This window comes from Cynara cardunculus (assembly GCF_001531365.2).
Source record: "Cynara cardunculus var. scolymus isolate 2C chromosome LG 5, CcrdV1, whole genome shotgun sequence".
NCBI lineage: Eukaryota > Viridiplantae > Streptophyta > Magnoliopsida > Asterales > Asteraceae > Cynara > Cynara cardunculus.
This window is the reverse complement of record NC_037532.1, coordinates 2,447,858-2,471,436: the sequence shown is the minus strand read 5'-3', so window position 1 is coordinate 2,471,436 and position 23,579 is coordinate 2,447,858. Positions and strand designations below refer to the sequence as shown.

The 23,579-nt window shown below is 34.3% G+C and overlaps 1 protein-coding gene across 1 annotated transcript; it reads right to left on the bottom strand.

Annotated features, from left to right (window-relative positions):
- Window positions 1–3,323: 3,323 nt before the first annotated feature.
- Window positions 3,324–20,217, bottom strand: LOC112512211 (myosin-6). Its single transcript, XM_025118077.1, is given in 38 exon segments — window positions 3,324–3,769; window positions 5,622–5,704; window positions 5,806–5,886; window positions 6,721–6,777; window positions 6,941–6,997; window positions 7,414–7,513; window positions 7,604–7,674; window positions 7,745–7,870; window positions 7,991–8,185; window positions 8,272–8,418; window positions 9,076–9,246; window positions 9,346–9,423; window positions 9,707–9,736; window positions 9,845–9,947; window positions 10,035–10,174; window positions 10,301–10,513; window positions 11,750–11,848; window positions 12,559–12,678; window positions 12,940–13,145; window positions 13,232–13,409; window positions 13,964–14,021; window positions 14,120–14,229; window positions 14,370–14,501; window positions 14,604–14,774; window positions 14,903–15,029; window positions 15,174–15,211; window positions 16,519–16,620; window positions 16,719–16,776; window positions 17,473–17,574; window positions 17,699–17,845; window positions 17,962–18,098; window positions 18,200–18,349; window positions 18,735–18,894; window positions 18,984–19,042; window positions 19,167–19,323; window positions 19,412–19,557; window positions 19,662–19,805; window positions 20,086–20,217. Coding segments are annotated over 38 exon segments (4,500 nt in total). The 3' UTR covers window positions 3,324–3,654.
- Between the last annotated feature and the right edge of the window lie 3,362 nt (window positions 20,218–23,579).

The window sequence follows — 23,579 nt, the reverse complement described above, 5'->3', positions numbered from 1 at the left end:
CCATTATAAGTATTATATCACAATAACATTCATTTAATTAATTAGTTTATAATATTTGTGTTTAGTTTTACATACTAAAAAGTAAATTGTATAATAAAGTAACATATTTTAACTTGATTCTTATTTTGGGTTATATACTTTTAAAAATTTTATTTTGATACCTAAGATGTAAAGTTTTAAACATTTAACCGGTTGAAGACTAATTTTAGATTAAAAAAATCCATCCACATCACCCGCCACATCATAGCATGATAAACCGGTTAATGCTTCAACCAGTTACCCAKATACTTAAATGTTTAAAACTTTACATCTTAGGTACCAAAATGGAAAGACGTTATACTTTGTCGGTGGTTYTGGCTCAAGGCTGTTTTGTTTATGCACGTCCTTCGTAATACATCAATCATCTATATAATGATAAACCAAACATTAAACAAAAGTATCAGTTACATCCATGATTGATACGSCATTTCCCATTTCGTATCAGAACTAGATGATACAATCGCTATAACTGATATTTTCTATACAGAAAAGACTTTTTTCACTATCTCTTCCGAGTGTTGACCAAGGGTCCAACCCTCATTGACTCGACCATTCAATATGAAATCATATGTGATTTTYCGTAAGAATATGAAATCATAAAATTGTTCTCAAATAATAAACAATCAATCAAAACGAACCCTTAATTCAAAAACAAACTTATTTCGAGTCTCAATCCAATCCTAAGGGGGATGACGGACTCATAATTTTTTTCAAACGGTGGCACCATTTGACTATAAGAAAAAGATATAGGGAAAAAATTTCAAACGGTGGCACCGTTTAACTATAAGAAACAAATATACGGATTTTTTTTTCAAATCGTGGCACCATTTGACTAAGAAAATGACATTAACAAAATTCGAACTTGGGTCTGGGGTGGAATAAAAACCTTGCAAACCAACTCTACCAAACAAAACTTATTCTCATTGTAGTTTCAAAATACTTATAGTGGCACACAACAAATTAATATGGTTGCACATTTCACGAACCTAAAAAAATTTACCCTTCGACGGATGAATCATACGGTGGCAGATGCCACTGTATGCACAACTATAGGTCCATCTATAGAGGGGTCCGTATCCTAGGACTTAACACGGATATGACAGATGTTGGATGTAAAGTCAGAAAATCAACTTTTAAACATGTTTTGCATTTTTTGTATTTTTGRAGTTCTGGAACTGATGTAATAATTACGTTCACACGAATATCRAGATTCGACATCAAACGAAAGTATCATTTATGTTCAAGATTGATATGACATTTCATATAAAAACCAGATAATAACAATCGTTATAACTAATATTTTATTTAAAGAATAAAAAAATTTCACTGTCCCGTTCAAGTGTTGACCAAAGGGCTAATCCACACTGACTCGAACGTACTCAATGCAATGTTTTGAATTTTTCATTTTATATATCATTTGGTCGTAAGGATATGAAGTCATAAATCGTTCTCAAATAATAAACAATCAATCGAACCGAACCCATAATTCAAAAATCATCTTATTTTGAGTCTCGAACACGGGTTTTGAACTCTTGAGTCTATCACGGATGTTGGTGTCCCATCATCAATCTAAAGTCAAAGAATCTCGACTTTTAAACRTGTTTTGCATTTTTTGAGTTTTTAAGGTTCTAGAATTGATGAAATAACTAYTTTACACAAGTGTCTTGAGAACCATAGATAGCAAATATATTAAAGACCAGAAATTATGGTCCTAAAACCCTAAGCCCGTTTGGCTTGCAGGATTCTTTTTGAAGGATTTGGATTTTATTAATGAATTTGAGATCAYTGGTGCGTTTGGTTTATAGGATTTGAAATGAAATTGGATTTCATTATTTACAAATAATTTATAGAAAAAWTCATAAATAAATATAAAAATAATTAAATTACATTTTTTATTAATCGATTATTACAAAACAAATGTTTTTAAATTTTTTWAAAACTTTATTGCATACAATCCTATAAAATCYCRTGAAATCCCGAGCACTCCYTAAAGATTCCAAACTCCTACGTTTGAAGCATTTCAAATTCGGACAATTCAACAAACCAAACATGGGATTGGAATAGATTTGATATRCAAATCCCCCCAAATCCATTTCATTCCTTTRAACCAAACGAGACCTAAAGGAGATGGAATCAATCATGTGAAATCCTCATGGTGTGGCCCCYTTAGGTTTGAAATTAAATTAGGGTTCTTGCCACAATATCATTCATTTGGGTGATTGCCAAAAGTCAATTGGATTAACCCAAATTATCAAGTTGCATGTCTCCTTGGAAAACATAATATTAGAATACTAAATAAAGGAAYCAAAATGGTTATAAATGATTAGACTATAACAAAATTAAGTATTTATACGTCTAAAATATCTAAACGTTCTAATARGATACTAACTTAAGTTTATAGAACCAAACTATAACTTGTTATATATCTAAAAATGTTGCAATATGTTTATAGGAATTTTTTGAGCTTTTTAACAAGTTTTTAAAACGATTTTAAAATAAAGTGTTATATTAATTATTTTATATGAGAATTTTGAAAAGTGAAGGATGGGCTGGAACACATTAGGACCGATTGGGGGCATGAAATTGGTCCTAATGGTTCATGACCAGTTATAAATTTTATCGAATTTCAAGACCCATTCAGGACTGGTTATGTATGGAACTGATTTTTCAAATTTCTTTTAGTTTTATATGATAATACTATTATAAGAAAAACTAAATAGCACAATATAGTAGAGAAGGGGGGAATCTATAATTATCATTAATCGTAAGTCCATTAAATAAGGATGAGTTACATGTAGATAACCATGAGATCTATTAATTTTTATTATATCTCTAATATGTCTACCTCTATCCACCGTCATATCCATTTGATGATGACACRTTTATCMTACAACAAATACAAGTTCTCCAATATCTTTTATAAAATTTCCAAGTTCTTTTGGAAAAAATTAATTTTTTTATGCACCAATTAACGTGTATTTCAATACTAAATTCCAAAAATCATAATTACAGAAAACAATAACATGTTTGTGTAAAAATACTTTTTTTAAAACTAGACCGTAGCAGATTTGGACCGGCCAGATGGACCAAGACTCGTTACCGAACCGGGACCAGCCAGCCCAATTTTTGAAGAAACCGATTTTAGTCCTTGCCCAGAGACCGATTTTTGGCAATCTCACCGACCAAATATCGATCGGTATCGCATAAACGAACCACGCAAAAATTAGTCGAATAATTTGTTGCTATTTTGCAACCATCTAAAAATCAAAATCTAAGAACACTTTACGATATAATTGTATACGTTATCATATATGTATATATTTCATTACATAACTCAAAATGGGTAGAAAATATAAGACCCAAGACCCTYGTCTCCTAACCCCCTATAAAGAATGCTGCCAACAGTAGCAGARATTTTTAAACGTATAACGACCCCAAAAATACGGCACTTAACAATCGATGTGCTCGAAAAARAAGAAAAGAACCCAACAATTTTACTGTTCGGAAAATAAAAAAGAACGAAAGAAAATAAAGAATGGACCTTTTTACAACAATCAAACCTTATGTTTAATATTTGCAAACATAAGAATTACGTACGTACGATTTCCATGGCCTTTACTCGTGTAAAAATTGGAAGGCTGGATTCTCGACAAGTTCGACCGCGGGTTTCACGTCTGCAAAATCTTTTACTTGCAGGGAACTTGAGAGATCATCGACAGAGAACGGTATGCTGTATTCACAACATGGGTTGTTAKTTCGTATCAGTACTTTACAATGCGGATACGGGATCTTTTAAATGGTAATAAAAAATAATTATTGTAATATAAAATAAAATTTAATTTAATTATAAAATTTAGTTACAAATTATAATATGAAACACTAACGAACCAGTCCCAATTTCARTGGTATACAGTTAAGGGTCATTATTAACCATTATAAACTCGAGTTTAGGCTTTGAAATGCTATTGTAGCCTCTCAATTTTGCGGCGATAGATGCCCAGTGGTCAAAAGAAAACGAGTTATGGTGGTGGCACGGATAAGGGTCATAAACAAAATTYACACTACAACGGAATATATTAGTGGTAGCATGTGACCCTACTACAAACCGAGGATTCTTGAGGATGAACCRAACCAAACCAAACGATCTAGTATATCTCGCTCTAGAATAGGATCTGGGAGGTGGRATGTACGTAAACCTGACCTCTAACTAAAGGACTGAAGTAAACCCTAATCGGTTTCTATATTTTCCTGAGGATGGGATTGGGTRGGGATGGATGACCGGGTTGGGATGGTAGATTCCTAAAGAATGATAGGGAATTCTAACTTTTGGCATACAATAGAAAGAAAGACGGATGAAGTTTTAAAACGTAGCATGTTACTAGGAATTAGAGTGTCCTACTCCTTTTTGTCTTTTCTTGAATGGGTCAAATATGAAGGCTTAAATGTTACATGCACACACACACACACTTATATGTACATGGGCGTAACACAGATTATCATTTCTCAGTTTCCAAAAATTGAAGATACAAATCAAGATATTGACAAAAATAGCATTATAAAAGTTGGAGGGGAGGAGGCAGACCAAGAAAAAAAATTCAATTGATGGCACCATTTGATGATTGTAAGGATGAAAACTTTAAAAAAAATTGACAATTATTAATAGATTTGTTGGTTGGACGTTTGTGTTTGCAATAAAAGGTCATTGGTTCAAGTCCTTGCATAACCGTATTCGTCCAAAAAAAAGTATAAATACAATCGCAATTTTAAGCAAAAAACATGAATATAGGGCACATAACGAAATCTTACAGTGGCACCCTCTAGGAAAGTAAGTTTTTTTTTTCAACCGTAAAGTGATCCCCCACATAGGTCCGCCCCCAGAGGGGCCAAATCTTATCACAAAATTTTCTGAAAGTGACAAATAGGAAAAGGGATTGGCTCCAGGTCTTGGGCCTGTGACCATCCCAATGTTTGAACACTCTAACCAGTTGAGCTAATAGACCAAGATGTAAACATTTATTTGCTTTCTGCACTTCACATTTGATCATTTCCCAATAAAATACTATAATTAAYGTGAAAACTGTGTTACAAATAGTAAAACATCAAATGTGGTGCAAAACTATTCATTTACACTATATTCGTTGTTAAAGTTTTAAAGTTACAAATTAATCTTTCAAGTTTAAGATTTATGAATTTTTATTTTGTTCTGTTATATCATGACATTAATTTATGTTACATATACTATATTACAAAATAAATTTACAACTATTTTAGTGGTTCTAATAAATGTAATTAACTCTGAATATGAGAGGACATGTCCCCCCCACCCGAAATTGTCCACATTATGTTCGGGTCCTATGTGTATATGTATATGTATGTGYATACGCATTCGTCTGTTTGTATTAAGATCTTAGTGATCGGCAACTGAATTTGGGAACCATTAAAATCAGAGTGACYGGCAACTGAATTTTGGGAACCATGGGAATTATGAGAAGGCTTATTTTAACCTGCCACTGATTGCGATCACGAGCTTCTAAATTTCTATTGTGAGTTGTGACACATAAGAATTTGGAATCCAAAATTACCTGGAATTGTCATCCAGTAAAAACGAATTGCTGGCAGCATTGTTGGAGTCCTCGGTCATCAATATCCTCATGCTTGAAATGACCTGTTAAAAGACATGGCCAAGTAATTTTTACATGATATTTTGCAGAAGTTCGAGCCATCACAATTCTCGTAAAGATGGAATTCTCAAAATCTAATACTTACATCTGGAGATACACTTCGGGTGTTATAGTTGTCATCCCAGTAAAGAGTGCATATTCTATACAATTGCTGGACGCTTAGAATCTGGGAACAAAAAACGGTATCAAGTCAGTCTCAGAAGGAAAACAAATGCATTCTACAAGTCTCATTTCGGYGTAATAGTGTAAAGCATTCAACTGGGGACGGTGTGTGTGTTTTSGGGGTAAACAGAGTAGGCATGCCAATATAGATAGTTCTAGAAATCCGACATCCTACATGATATGCAAATATGTCAAGACTTAAAAGTCTAGAAGATTTYAGCCTATTCAAAGGAATCTCTTTAAAGTTTACTAATTATGTACCTGCACGATGCAGTTGGATGTAGAATTTTATTGAAAATAAAGAATGAAAAGTTACTGCAGTTTGTCACTAAAAAATCCGAAGTTTATGTTTAAATAAAATAGAAACTACAAAGCATTTTTTGCTAATTTGAAGAACCAACAAAAAAATCCCATGAATATATCGATATTGCTTTCAAATTAAAGATTATAAAATTCTCAATTTTTTGGTATAAATTGTTTAATCYAAAATTTTATTATAATTTAGAAATTTTGTATTTAAACAGAAAGATGTAACTTATTATAGTTTTAATGGAGTTTTTGCTTGTAAATAAAGATAACGATGAAGTATTCCATCGTCTTGGGTYTAGGGTTTAGAGAGTTCCAAGAGGTTTACAAAATTGTATGTATGCAGTAATWACTTGTAAACTCAAATTTTAAGTAATTATGCATTACTAAGCAATACCTAATGCTTAATTAAGTTGTTTTTAAGACTTTTACTTTAAATCTTAAATGCATTATAATATAGTATAGACAACTCAACAATATCCTCATTATGTAGAGCGAGGAGAGAGAGAGAGAGGGGGAGGGAGGGACTGACCGGGCACAAATCATTGATGATTTCATCGTATGAAATTCTGTACTTTTGATGTATAACCTAATAGCATCAACACAAAGAACAATCATGTTAAGAAATAAAGCAAGGCATATTGCAATAATAATAATAAATTAATAATAATGAACAGAAACGAAAGGCTCTCCTCTGTAACTGAGGGGAGGGGGCAAATGAGACATGAACATCTTGGTCAGAAGGTACATACCAAGAACCCAACCGCTTGTCTAATATGCTTAAGTTCATCCCAAGCTGAGCCAGCATACTGCAATATAAGAAGACTTTTCAGTTCATTATATGCTTGATGGTTAAACAATGATATGGTTAGGTATTTGATATTACGACGAAGAATCRTATGAGAATAGGAGTTAAGRTGAGAAGTGTAAGAAGGGATTTGGACCCTTGATCACTTTTAATCCCAAAACAACCAATGAATTGCGCTTTAGAAGGGAATTGATCTAGTGTATCTCATTAGTGTTGATCGAGTGGTTCTCTTCAATTAGGATTGATCCAAGGATGGAGAACCCTTCTTACCCTTCTCACCATAACTTTCATAAGTTCTCGCGGTTATCACAATATATGTTCCCAAATGATTAAGCCCCTATACACACACACACACACACATATATATATATATAGAGAGAGAGAGAAACAACATCCAAAATGTTAGTAAAGCATTACCTCTTCTTTTGCCTGACAACACCACAGCTCCAACTCTGCTAACCCAGATTTAACATATTCTCCATTGCTGAACGTACAACACTCACGGCGCAGTARAAGACTGCATAGTAATGATATGCAAAAGCTAATTTTTTAGCACTATAATCAAGATATATGACACGGAAAACAAAACAAAGTGGAGTAAACTCACCTGTTAAATAGTTGTACATTGATATATGAGAAAATTTGAGTAAATATCTTCTGAACGATTATGGGGGGAACCTGAAATTCAACTGCTATAAGTTTTCTAACATCTATAGWACAACCAAGAGGCAATAGATAAGATACATACAAAATTCTCTTTCAATGTACTGAGGAGAGTATTCAGACAATCAATGATGCTTTGCCAGTGATTGGATTGAGAATCTCTGGTGAAGGACCGGCCTGATCGTAGCACTCCCTTGGATGCTCGTGGTGCCTGAATTTTTTAGAATTATAAATTAAATACATGTTGACGCTTTAAATGCATGTAAAAGTAGGATTTTTAATATATGGCTATAAGAAGAGTCGARCTGAAGGAAAATTGAAGTTCAACTACCTGAATACATGAGGTGAGGAATGCTCCCAAGTCCTTCTTCAAGTTGTCACGGATAATACCATACATTTTCTCCACATATGCTGTTAATTGCTGTTTGAAAAGCAAGGCTGGGTATTTGGCTTCAACCTGACGTACTACCTCAAGTGCAGCTGCTGCTGCAGAAAGGTTGACGGAAGATGGGGATGAACGAAATCCCTGTACATAGTAATAGAAAATCATATCATTGAGCATAAAAATATACATTAAGCATAAAATCAATAGTAAGTTTTAAGTATCGATACCATTGTCATTCTCCCAAACAGTGAAGTTGGAGGTGGAGGTTTCCGAACTGYATTGGCACCATCAGATTTAAGACTCCTTTGAAGTAAGAACAACAAGGTAGATGCATTTGATAACCAATATGCCATGTGTTCGTTATTATCTTGATCCTGCAATAAGGTGAACCTTCTTATATTTCACAAAATCCGATAGATCAAGAAAATAMATACCAAGGGAAATAAACGAGGCACTGGATAAATCTCAATTTACAATTTCCTACTTCTAGTTCTACTGTGGCACAAGAGGAAATAGAAAATAAAAGGATGTGCATCCTCGTTTCTAAAGCTGTTTCAGAAGAGTGTTATGGGTGATAAATTGGTGAACAATTATTAGGATTACAACAATTTAAAATGTAAACTTTTACCCAATCTAGTTCGGGTAAAAGACTCGGCAGAAATTGCAAATGGGTGAAAAGTGTAACCAACAGAAATATAAAAAACTGAACCTCTGGGGCTCTGGGACATTAATAGGAGCAAACTAGAAACACAATTCACAATATGTGCTCCCAATTTGTGGGCGGCAGAATAAGAGAGATCCTGATGACTCAAACTGTAAAAAATTGCACCATGCTCCACAAGATTCACCAACTTAAAAGAAAACAATTAAATCAGTGACACATGAGCAGGGAAACAATAAACCGGKCCTCAAAAGAACTTGCTTTTACCCAGCCACCATCAGATTAATTTATGGCATAAATAAATGTCCTGCTCACAAGTTAACTAATCGTTTTATTCTGAAGAGTGCTTCTTTATCATCTGGAAAAGTACCTCAATTGCTGAACCAATCATCTGTATAAGACGATCAAACACACTAGTCCTTTCGGCTTCAAAAGATTTCCAATGGAGAAGGCACTTGTATATAGTAAATGCTGCAACAGGTTTGCCTTGACTGAATCCAATGTCTTTCATAACACACTCGATTAGTGCATCAACATTCTCCTGTAGCAACATTCCAACGCATATAATACCWTTACCGACCATATGAAGTAGTAAAAAGAAGGGATAAAAGGATGCATATCATCTTAATGTAGTTCATACATGCTGACGATCAATCGGTGGTCTTTTAACCTTGCTGTCGAATTCAGTCACCAAATTCCTAGCAGGTGTTTGTGGCTCCTGTAAAKAATATGTACTCCATCAACATCCAAGCTCCACATATATTGATATGTGAAAAACAAAGAGAGCAGAGAGTAAATTATATTTATAGTATAAAAGCACTGCTACACATAAAATATTAAAATACATATAGTACACTGAATGAAACAAACCCCAACGAACTTTACAAGTGTCTGGCATCTATACTAAAAAAATGTAACAGAAAAGATTTCACAGATATTACAAGAATGGTATCGGTTTAGCAATATGAAAATAATGTATCACATTCAGTATAACATCGTACCTCATTTGTAAGGTGACCGTTTGTCATGCTCTGCCAGAAAATTAGTAAATGATTACAATGACAGGAAAGTCATCGGATCAGATAAAAAAAATGGAAAGATGAGATGGATCTAAATTGCTTTGTACAACCAATGCTCACCTTCATTTCAGGAGTTTGTGGATCACGAGTAGCAGGTGAAGAAAATGCTTTTTGTCGAAGAATCTGATTCTCAGATGCCATGTCAGAAACCTTTTCCTGAAGACTGGATGAGGAAACATAATTGGTACAAAGTGAGTCTCCAGTAAAGCTCTGGATAAGAATATAAGCTTTAAAGTAATCRAGCACAAACCTCTGCATAGCAGTTTTTAACTGAATAATTTTTGTCTCAGCATCCAAAGCTTGTTTCAACCTCTCCTCACTGAGTTTGTTTGTTTCTTCATATTTTTTYTCTGTATCATCGATTTTCTTCTCTAGAGAACCGACTAAAGCCTGAAATTATTTATCAAAAAGAAAGTATTTCAAGTGCAGGAACAACCACACAACACATAAAGACTAAAGACCAAGCTCATTAAAAGTAAATCCTGAAAATTAACCAATATCCTTGAGCCACCTTACCTTGAGTTTCTCATTTTCAGAAGCAAGCTTATTAGTAAGCTCATGGTTAACAACCGGGACCTCCTGGATGACTGGGACTCTTTCAACTGCCTTTTTGACAGTCTCTCGTTCCTTCACGAGCAACTCTTTAGTCTCTTTGAATTGAAGTTGCATATGCTGCAAAGCAGATTGTAGTTTTGCATTTTCCTGTGTTTTGGCTTCTTCCAAGTCAGCCTGCAAGAAAATAGTGTCATTGTACATCTAGTGGAAGGGAGAGCATCAAAAGGATCCAATGGAATGCACACTGTAAAAGCAGATAAAATAGAATCTACTATTTCATACAATCTCTGGGCACTCTTATGCCTATAGGTGCTCTATGGAGGCAGACCATCTGATGAATAACACTCTTCTAGTCTACTTTTAGAGCAATGAAGTGTTACATTATCCAAGTTAAAGRGTAACGATTCGTTACATATTTATTGCACAATCTAAACTACAACCATCATGCACAATTTAAGAACCTCCAACCACGTTACAGGTTCTAACATTCTCTTTCTATCTTTACATTTGGTCTTACATTTAACAAAAAAAAATCTAGTAGTTTACTTGTTCAATTTTATTCTACTTCTTACAGGTTTCAACTAGATAAAGTTGGTGTTGTGATTCAGGTTCACAAAAATKTCAATTAATAAACCATTAGCTCCTAATATATTTGGTTTAAACTTCAGTTTGCACTTTGTCTTGTAAAATARTCTCATTGTACATCTAGTGGAAGGGAGAGCATCAAAATTCAAAAGGATCCAAGGGAATGCACACTGTAAAAGCAGATAAAACAGAATCTACTATTTCATTCAATCTCTGAGCACTCTTATGCCGATAGGTACTCTATGGAGGCARACCAGTTTTCTCCAGTCTTTAAGTAATATTTGCCAGAAAATCAGATGAATAACACTCTTCTAGTCTACTTTTAGAACAATGAAGTGTTGCATTATCCARGTTAAAGAGTAACCATTTGCTACATATTTATTGCACAATCTAAACTACAACCATCATGCTGCAATTTAARAACCTCCAACCATATTACAGGTCCTAACATCCTCTTTCTATCTTGACATTTGGTCTTACATTTAACAAAAAAAAATCTAGTAGTTTACTTGTTCACTTTTATTCTACTTCTAACAGGTTTTCACTAGATAAAGTTGGTGTTGTGATTATTCAGGTTYCCAAAAWTTTCAATTAATAAACCACTAGCTCCTAATATATTTGGTTTAAACTTCAGTTTGCACTTTGTCTTGTAAATTTAGTGACAATAACCTTTTAAAATAGACCAACTGCAGAAAGGAGGAAGCCACTTATCTATACAGGGGGAGATGAAACTCTCGTATCAAAACCATTATGCAATCAGAATGTCATCATAACAAGATGAACAGTTTCATAGTTAAAACACAAAAGCTCATTGTTTGTGCTTACCCTCATGCGCTTCTCAAGCTGCAGTCTCCATGTCAGTTCCTCAACTTGCTTCTCAAGTTTATTTTTCGCAGCTTGCAGAGCACCAGTTTCCCTCGCAGCCTATATTTGAAGACCAGGAGTAAGAACCAAAGGCTAATACCACCATCAACAAGGTCCCATTTGGTTTCCGGGATTGGATTRRATTTGGAGGGATATGGAATTGAATTCCATTCCAATCCCATGTTTGGTTTGAAGGATTTCCTGGATTTGAAATCCTGGGAWTTTATTGAAATCCTACAAACATAGGATTTTGAAATCCCAAGGGGTAAGTTGGTATTTCGTGGGGATTTCATAGTATTTGCTTGTGATAATGTTTCAAAATATGTTAAAAACACTTGTTTTATAATGATCAATCGATAAAAAGGTAATTTGATTAGTTTCATAATTTTTTATAATTTGTTTTTATAAATTATTTATTAAAAAGAATTTCAATTCCATTACGAATCATACAAACCAAACACACCAAAAGTTTCAAATCCTTCCAATCCGAAATCCTCCCAATTCCAAATCCCTCTATGAAATCCAAATCACTCAAAAACATTCCATCAAACCAAACGGGCCATAAGGGAATTCTGAAAATGACTGGCATGCATTATATTATATCGAATTGTTCAGCAAGTARTAATTGATGATAGTTTCTACAATCTATTTCTATAAGAACAGCTAGAGGATGAGGAAGATATCAATGTCTGGGCCAGAAGTCTAGGGAAAAGTGCAASAGTACAGCAACAACAAACTAGTAGTGCAGAAGAAAAGACTGGACTATTTACCATCTTAAGCTTCCGTAGTTCTTTACGAGCAACTTTTCCCCTCCATGCACATTGTATAGTAACTGCACCCTTCTTTGCCTTGGTGAAATGCAAGYGGGCCAAGTACTTGCGGCAATGGCTCTGTATTCAAGAATTAAAGTGAGCCAAAATCAAGATTATCATTCACCAAAATTTAGGCATCAGGTAAAATAAATGACACCTCATTTATACACTCATCTTTCCTTGAGATGCTGATCAGATATGCATGCAGTATAGACAGTACAAGAAATCCAACATACAGGAATGCAGAATAAAATAAGATTTTGTAACATCTGATTGAACAAAGAAAATATTATGTCGGATTGATGGTGATCATCAATAATAGGGCTAAAGTTACAAGACCTGAATAAGGATTGCTGCTTTTGTCTGCCTTCTAAATCGAAGCTCGTTACGTGCAGCCATCCCCCGTAAACCTGTTTGGATAGAAACAGCAGAGAAGYGAAACTCCTTGTAAGCTTTCCTAGCAAGATACATCCGCAAATTTCTCTGAATCCGTAAACAAGAAGCTTCTCTCCTCATGCTTTCATAAACTCGCCGAGTAAGTTCACCTGTTCAAAATAAAGTAAAAGTGATCAACTTTAGATGCTTTGAGCTGTCTAAAAAAATAATTAACACATTCAACAAGAAAAAGTACCTCGGCAAACAGATTGAATTTGCAAGACAGATCGACGTAACAATACAAAAGATTTCCGAGCAATAAATGAACGAACTTTTCTCTGAATGATGCTAGCTGATCTACCTAAGACCTCAGTCCGGCGAGCATCAAGCTCTGCCATCTGACCAGCCCTAAGAAACACCTTTGTTTTACCAATCTGCATGTGAGCACACCAAATCATTATAATAGGTTCAAGAAATTGCCGAGTGGACAGATGAGCAAAACAGTGAGAACCAGCAGCTCAAACAAGAACGATAAACACATTTGATCATCTAGAAGTGCATGCAACCAATATGATAACATTCAAGGACTTGATGGTGAATGCAGTCATGTACTTCATGCAGGTGGTGTGTAACTATTCTTATATGTGTGAGAGCGAGAGAGACTATTAACTTGTAATAATGAAGGGTCAGAATCCAAGGATGCTGTGTTGGCAAGACTGTTGCAAAGTCCCCATGCTTCAAGTTGTTTGGTGTTGGCGCTGGAGGTAAGCAAGATAGAAAACGTAGCACCAATACAACTTAAGCTAACGTTCAATCATGCATCAACGGGGATAAACAATCAATCGAATCTTAAGTTGCAGAATCTTAATGTCACTTGCAGAATCTTAAGTTGTATAAAMGAATTATTCCCACTAACAGAAAAGCTAAATCTTAAATGGAATCTTGTATGTAGAAAAGCTTTCAACAAATGATATTGCAGTCCATCTACCTGATAGCCTTCAAGTCCAACCTTCTCCAGAAGCCTCTTACAAGCATGAATTTCATCGCTACTATCATAAGACAGTCACAAGAACAAGGGATCAGTTAGTTATCACACCATACACTCAAGTTTTCAGAGAACAGCAAACAGGATCATTYCACTTACTTGCCATCCAAAACTTCAGRAGCCAAGATGCCAAATCGATCCACAAACTCGTCAAATGGTTTTCTGGTAGGATACCCAGCACAACTTATCCTGATTGCCTCCAAGACTCCCTAAATTRAATTGTGTCTACCAATTAAATATATACAGCAATTCTATTCAAAAAAAGAACAGGAGCAAAAGAATAAWTGGAAGAAAAATGATGAAAAATAACGCTATTATTGGGATGTCATGTATATCCTTAATTCCTTACCCCACATCGGAGTTGTTGTAGAACATTATGATTTTCAAAAATAGCAGGCTTGAGRAGATTGTTAGGCTTTACACAACGAATATAATGAGGCTCAGTTGAACTCAAAGTTTCTAGCAGTTGTTGCAGTTGTTGCTGACACCAAAAGAGAAGACRAACAAGAAAAGAAATGTGTTATTTATGTATATGCATGTTGTTAACATGKGTGAGAGGGAGATAGAGGGTGAGAAATCATACCTTAAACCGCGAACCAATTGAAGAGAACTTTGATGATTTGGAGGAATCCTCGGATGAAATCGGAAACAAGCTTGAAACGAAGGAACAAGTGGAAGCACTCAAGAGGGCTTGATGTTCAGCAATGACATAATCTTTGTTTTTATCCAAAAACAGCTCAGTTTGATATGTGACCTAAAGATACAAATCAAACTGATGATGCAGGGTTTCTCAAAACCAAAAAAGATTCATTCTTATTCTTAAGAAATTCAGTATTTAAAACTCGTTTTRGAAGAAAATTGTATATATGATGCAGAACTTACATCTCCGGCATAATGACAAATCGTGAAGTCTGAACGAGCCAATTTTGGCTTGGTGAAACGCTTGTGATTCTTGAAAGTTTGGTACAGCTTTTGTGCAAATGTGTCATGTGTTGACCTGGGAAACATACTGCAGAACCCAAGTAGTTGCTTACAGGATGCCATAAATTTATGTTCTTATATAGAACTAAATGAGTTGAAGGATAACAACCCATATATCTTGGTAGAAAGGAAAAAAAAGAGATAAAAGACCAGCATCCCATGTTTAACTTACCAAGCTTCATCTAGAAGAGCTATAATGCCGCCCGGTTTCTATTTAATAGGAAGACAATAGATCAGAACTGAAATTATATGAAACATTGATAACTGACATGCTCATCTCAAGTTAAACAATAACAATACACAAAGAGCAGCAGACAGACACAGGAGAAGGATGCACTAAGCAAGTAAACCAAACTAAACCAAACAAGCAGAAGGATACACTTAGCAAGTAATTAAAATAAATAGGCTCCACAATTTTTCATTAGATAAGATGTTCTAGTGAAATGTTTCTATTAAATATATGAATGATAAACAAAGGAGAAAGCTACATACTTAAGCATGGTACAGAAAAGAGATGCAGATGCCAATAAAACCAACAAATTACCAATACTAAAGACGTCTAGCAATATTGCCTTCAAGTGCCATAACCATCATGAAAAGTCTTCTTCCCTGACTGTCAAAGGCAAATATCTGAGGCTCGTTTCTACCTATATTTTCACCTTCTATAAAAATGGGTCCCCTAAATTATAGTATTACATTCATTTCAGCAGAAAACTTACCCAGAAACACTATCTTAATGTAGCTAGTCACCATTACTCCATTACTACCTGTAATCGGTACATTTGAGAGTTGAAGGCTTAAATACAAATCTGGCACCTAAAATATTGGCCTCGTTTCACTTCAGTAACTAAGCTTCTCTTTAATTTCATAACCTGAATGCTGTAGCATTTGATCATCATGAAGCAAACAATACCTTTTATATAGCTTCAACTAAATGCTACTGGAAAATGTTATCRCAATTATTTATCTAGAGCTTTTACGGAGGTGGAATTTCTGCTCCATGCCTCCATCATGTTATGAGTTTGTTGTTGGATGATACTAAAAGGCACACAAAGCAACTCATCTAAATGGACAAAAATAAAGCTTATAAATCACAAGAAAAAAAAAGCTACTATCCCATGCATCTGTTGCCTACACCATCTCCATTAACTCCACATCCAAACTATCTACATCACCATCACAGATACACTACAGCAAGCAAGTCCAACATTCTCAAAAACAATCTAATCGCAGTCCAAATTTAACTTGAACATAGTAAGTAGGAACATGAACCCTAGACCTCATGTTTAGTTTGTTGTATTCAATAATAATCCAGATAAAATTATCATGTTTTCTTCAGRAAATTGTAGCTCGGAGTGTTGGGTCATCTCATCAAAGAAGTAAGCAATGGAATTTCACCAATGTGATTAAACATGAAAGAAGGAAATGCAGTTACTATTATCCAAGGCAGTATAGTCGTTACTGTCTGCAGAAGGTAACATTGCATAKAGTAAAATTTAAGCATATAAACACCAAACCTTCTCAATGAGATCCAAGATATCTTGATTGTCAATAAACTCAATATAGCTCCAATTAATTTCTTCTTTTGTATATTCTTCTTGTTCCATTTTGAAGACATGCTGCAAAACAAAAATATCCCGCCAGATAACCATGTGTATATAGTATATTTTATATTTTCATGAATGAGCTTGACAAAGATGAAGTCCTCCTAAGCAACCTGATTAAAATGTTGTTGGAGTTTCTCATTTGTCAAATTGATGCAAAATTGCTCGAAGCTGCAAAAAATCACACTTGGTATAAGATATTATGCAACCATCTAACCATAGAAAATACCATTGTGACCAAAAGCTATTTAAACAAGCACCTCTGCTGCAAACTCTGTAAGTGCCCATTCAGCCGTAAAATTATCATACCGAGATCCCCGAGTAGTTTTTACTTAAGCTACCACCATTCAATTACATAAACAACCCATGTACAGCAATCTCACACAAATACTGGACAAACTGGCCAGAATTTATTCATTTCGGATTGAGCCTATAACTTTGGTTCATACTCACAGACCTAATCCCATTGAAGACCTCTAGTGAAATTTGTCCATAGAATCTTTTTAAGGTTATTGTCATGGTTGTATCTTGCCAGCATAACTAGTTTAAACATGCAGTAATTAATCATTTGATTGGTTGGTCAACATTTGTAACTCGATTCTTACAGACATTGCATCTCAGCGAATCCGAATGTTATTTAACATGAATGACCACAAATGTTCAAGACTCTTCAGCTTTATTTTCGGTGATTTGCTTTTCAAAACTTGGATTTTTTTTTTCTCTTTTTGGTGACATTGGCAATTGGGACATGGGAAAAGTACTTTGGGGGTCATCACCTAATGAAGCCCAGTAGGCAAYTCCTAGAAAGGTTATGCCATTTAGCATAACCGGCCAACAATGAAAACAAAAGGCATACCAGTGAAGCACCTGTTTGTCTTGAAACTCTCAAATCCATATATGTCCAGCACTCCAATTATGTATTTTGAGTCTGGGTCTTGACCGATTGAGCTATTAATCCTATCAACAAGCCTGCAAAGCAAATTGGATAATATAACCCACAGTGCAAAACTTGAACATACACGTATTCGTTTAAGCTAATGAAAATCTAATTAGTCGGCATGAAACAACCATGTGTAGCAGGAGTGAAGCTTACCAGTCAAATAACCTCGAGTAAACAACTTTTGCTAATGCATCTCTACTGACAGCAGCAGATTCCGGATCTAGCCATTTGGTGATGGTCTCATCACGTGTTACAATTACACGTTTGCATAGAGAATCCTCTAAAGCTTTCACRTCACACCTGAACAATTTTTTAGCTAATTAGTACATTTTTTGTACTTATTCTGTGACAAATGWTTCAGTATATGGCAGTCTATCATCTTAATGTGTGCATGTGTGATGATTTTGGATACTCACATGAACAGCTCCGCAGCGGTTTTTAGGTGGAACCAAGATTTTTCATCTTTGGGCGTAGATGAATCCATTTCCTTTCCTTTTGTAAATTCTATGTTCCCCAGATGAAGGATCGCAGCTACAACCCTAAAAATTGCATCCTGTAGACAATAATAACAATAGGAAAACAAAAAAACTAAGATGAAGTAATTCAAACTTCGCKTTTTGAGTTTTTCTCTGTAAATGGCTTCTTTAAATATACCTGCTCCTCAGAGCTGATCCCAACAACATCCATTGCATTCCTTGTAGCAAAGTACTCTTTTGATTCATCTAACCCATCTATCTTGTAGCTATTTGATTGATTAAGATAATGGAATGTCCTTGGATCTCCCACTTTGTATCTTTTTAGATCCTGGAAGCATGATWGCAATATTAATACGGAAAAGATACCAAAGACGGAGATTCAAGAGARCATATTGAATAAATAGATTAGAAAAACAAAGATCAAACAAAAAACCAAATCCAAATAAGCATGTGTGAACCTTTATTGGTGACCATTAAAAGAGCACAGTTGATACACGAAGGTACCAACTACATTGCCAGTACCAACCATAAACAACCACATCACAGTGGATAAAAAGCAGCAGTTTCGCTCTAATTTTTGGAACATAACTTCTATAGGATAGGTCAAACCTTTTGTGGGTTTACGGTACAATAAAGAARATAAATAAAGTAAAAAGATATGTTTGAGATGGAACAGTAAAACAAATGTAAGAAATAGGATGAAGACAAATTACCTCCGGCGGTGCAGCACAAAGCATGTAGAAGCAATGATAATTCCTCTCAGGATCCGATAGTTGACAGACACGAGATCTTTCCAACAAATAAGTTCTGATAGCAGCYCCTGAGATTCTCCCCTTCTGATCAAACTGAATCTCCACAAACTTGCCGAAACGACTGAAGCAGTAGCAACAAGCAAGCATCAACAAYTAATATACAACGGATGTAAGAATTTCAACGTAATAGCAAAAGGAAGTTACTTGCACCTCGAATTATTGTTTCGAACAGTTTTCGCATTACCAAAAGCTTCCAAAACAGGATTGGACTACGACATGGAGAAAGCATAACAAYGGTTTGATTAATAATTAATATCTAATAAAGAAACTTGGTTGTAGGATTGTCATCCGCAAGCACAATCATCTTGGGTAACTSAATGTAAGAGTAAACACCTCTAGGACTTTCTGTTCAACACTCCTTCCATCCGTAGAAGCTCTACCTCCCATGTAAGCAAGATAGCGCATCAGCTGTTTTGTGCTTTCAGTTTTACCAGCTCCACTCTCTCCACTAACCAAAATAGACTGACTAATCCCTTCATTGATCATAACCCTGCACCAGAACAATGGATTTTTTTCACTTTGCACAACTTTCTGTAGTTCCTTGATTAACATACCATGGTATGAATGTCAAACAGTACCTGTATGCTGCATCTGCAACTGCAAAAGGGTGGGGACTCAATTCCCCAAATGCTGCCCCTTTGTACTGGGCCATCATATGGCTATCATACAAATGTGGCAATCTTGTGAAAGGATTTACAGCTATTAATATACTCCCTGTATAAGTCTGATACATGATTTAAGTTTGTTACTTCAATCGCATATCTGAGAWGTTTGTAAAAAGAGCATGTGTCCTGCCTGGGACAAACAAGAGGGAATAACAGAACTCACATATATCTCGTTAATATCATATCTAGATCTTAAGTTATTTAAAACCCCTGGTTCATGCAAATAAGCCAGCTTKGTCATATCATCCACTCCGCATGGTGGTGCTTCGGCATCTTTGGGATATACATTTGATGACTTGGCAACAACCTACAATTAGAATCAAGAAGAAACAAAAAAAAATCCTGATTACACAAATACCTTRCATCCATATCTCACTTGCAAACCAATCGTGTGAAGTTTTGCATAAATACAAAGTATGCAAGAAAAGAGAAAGCTCTCCTTGACTAATCTTYCAATCAGGTAACAAGATAACAAATAAAAATGAGACAGATAAATTAAATAGCAGATTATCATTGAAGTTTGAACAATAATTGTCAGCTCAGAATACGTTTGCATCAAAAGCCAGAGGTGAAGGAACACTACTCACCGTCTTGCCTGAAGTAGAAGCAACCTTGATTTCTTCACYGGTAACCGCAATAACTTCCCCATCCATCCAAGCCTCATCTGGATCCTCCACCCAGACAAGTGATCCGACCCCTAGACTGACTGCCGCCTACATACAGTAACAACATTTGGAAAGTGTTCATCTTTAACACGTGCAAACGTCCACCAAAATAAGTTGTTATTCTTTAAATATATATTTTGTGATCAAAATGACCATTAATCCAATAAGTAAAATGACTATAAGCATTAACTCAGGAGCTGTTATTTAATAAATGCATGTCCACACAGAAAAGAAAAAAAAATCTCAGTTCCACTGCTATACCAAAGCACCATATTATGTACACAAAKACAAATTGAACATGTGCCCATATATCAAAACAGATAACATCAGTATCCTATTGATCTTCTGGCCTTGACCAATATGTTTTGAAGTTGGGAATCCTTCAGTATGATATTCCCTCAACATATGGACTAAAATTCAAAACATGTCCATCTAAGAACAAGAGAGGCACTTYTGTTAAAAAAATTGTTCTACCATTTTGGGTCCTCCCTCACCAAGTCACCAGTGAAGTTCTCAGCAGATGAATAATAACAGAAACACCCATCATCCTATTGCAACTATCTGACTTCTTTGAAAAACCATGTGCTAACCAGATCAACAATGTAGATGAAATTAAATTCAGAACAAACACATTCATCACCAAGGCAACTTCACATTAAACTACCAACCGACACAAAGGTAGCTCAGCGCCAGGCGCACCCTAGGCCCAAATCTAAAATACACAAATTTGACAAACTCCATTAAACACCATTCATGTACACTAATTAATCAGCACCGCTTTTTCCGCCTTCAAAAAAATAAAATAAATAAATTTACACAAATTAATCGCAACTAAAGAACAATAAAGAAGTGAAATATGCATCTGTTAATATCAAATCAGCAACATTCCACATCAAAAAAAGAAASGTAGATCCTAATCAACTAAAATTTCAAAGTAAATACTGCAAATTAATTAAATGAATATTTAGAAAAAGTACATACCATTTGCAATTAAACTTGGATCAGATCGGCAAACGGCAGCACCTCAAMTCACTTCAATCCAACAATAGATCAACTACAGCTCCTACCTTTGCTTCATTAAATAAATTGAACAAACTAATAAACAAATAAACTATTTTATCCCTTCCAAAGACAAAAACTTAATCCGTAAGAAACAACAAATTGTTCCAAGCTGAAGTGAAATCGATTAAGAACGGATACAGATCAGGCAGCAGAGCAGAGATCGAGTTGATTGACGGTGGCGGTGGTGGATTTGGAAGTCGGATTTTGAAGGGAAAATGGAAATCCCTATTTTTTCGATGAATGACGACTGTTTCTTCTTCTTTTCTCTTCGTTTCGCTTAGCTGGGGTTCCCTCCCACGTTGTTCGGAATTGCTCTAAATTCTATTTTTCATGATTTTAAAAAAAAACATATATTTCACGCTAAATAATAAAGATAAATAAATTATGACGTGGATCGGTGGATGTATTTCACGGATTTTAGATTTCAAACTTTTGATGATAATAATACAAAAAATATATATGTATGAAATAATACTAGTTRYGTMCCCGTGAAATGYGKCGGGAGCCAWGAATTTTAATGATTTTGAAGTTTYACTGRTTTTATAAGATAAGATTTAATGATGATATAGGTTACACTTGGTCTTTACATATTAGTACAATTTGAATAAATAAGAGTTATGGTTCCAATTACAGACTATCGATGAAAAAAAATGTATGACAGTTTAAAATCCAATATATTTAAACGACTCCACAAATGCGTTCGATTTACACCAAGAGCAAAGAACCAAGAAACTTAAGTTTTAAGATAAACATTCAAAACCAATAAAGAAAATTACAAATTTGACAGATCATAAGCTATGAAATAACCAAAAAAGATGGGTTTTATAATGAAACTTCAACTATTTACCCGTTTTCTTGTCGGGAAAGTCAAATTAAGATTGAATTAATACATGTATATGTATATATTTCAAAAAAAACCCAAAAATATATTAATTAAGAACATATTGTACAGTGCAATTTGGACAGCTGAACTCCAAAATATATAGTATATATATAAATAAATAACAAAAGTATAAATCGTAAATATTAAAAATATTTTTTCACAGTATATATAATATATAATAATATAATTAGGTCAAAAATTATTCAATATTGAACTCATTTCGAAGGTATTAACGAGACGATTATAATGGTGTAACTTGTTAAAATAGAAATTTATTTTTTAAACATATTTTAATTGATATACGATTATGTATGTTAATTCGATAAAGGTTTAAAATAAACATTTAAAAGTAAAGGACGTCAAGTAAATTAATTAACTAATTATAGGGATATAAAATGTAAATTTAAAATTATAATTTTAAAAAAATCGGTTGTGAGATGGTGAGTGTATGTGAGGGGGTGGGTGTATGTGAGGGGGTGGGTGTATGTGAGGAGGGGGGAAAGTGAGATAAGGATAGTATAAAGGGTATATTGGTCATTTAGTATTTTAAGACTTTAAGACTTTTAACGTTTTTGTTAAATTTGTTTAATAAGATAGTATAGATATAGGCTATTTGTGTATCCGTGCAATATGGCGGGAGCCGTGAATTTTAACAATTTTAGAGTTTCACTAGTTTTATTAGAGAAAATTTAACGATGATATAAGTTACACTTTGTCTTTACATGTTAATACAATTTGAATAAATAATAGTTATGGTTCCAATTAAAGTCTATCGATGAAAAAAAATTGTATGACAGTTTAAAATCCAACATATTTAAACGACTCCACAAATGTGTTCGATTTACACCAAGAGCAAATAATCAAGAGATCAAGACCGAGACCGAGATTTCTAGAGCAATTGAACGGGAGATTTTTTAATAACTCATGGTGAATATCAATTTGAATCTCACATTGGGGGATGGGAAGAAGACACAGATGTGTAAGAGGGTGAAGACATGAGTGAAATGTGTCAAAAGTATCTTGAGAACATGAAGAAAAAAAAAAGATAATAATGTGCATTGGTAACTTATATTATCTGTCATTTTAATTATAGGTTAAGAGATTTTAAGACTGAATACATAAAGTAATAGTACTTAATGCATTATGAGTTGTTTTTAAAACTTTGTCCATAAATGTATAGTACTTTATGCATTAAAAATTATTTTTAAGACTTTTGATAAATCTGATTTATAAGATATTATATATATCCGATAAGCACTTATCAGGTAAAAATCGTCACCTTCAGTTATTGGGTAAGACTCTTCATCCTCGTCTTTGTTTTTACCAAGTAAGAGTCGTAAGATATTTTTAATTCTATTTTTTTTGTTAATTTGGAAATAGGCTTCACGCCAAAGTTTAAGGCATTTGTGTAAATTCTAGCTAAAATATAAWTTTGGTTWTAAAAATGACTAAAAAGTGAATTTGGTTGAAA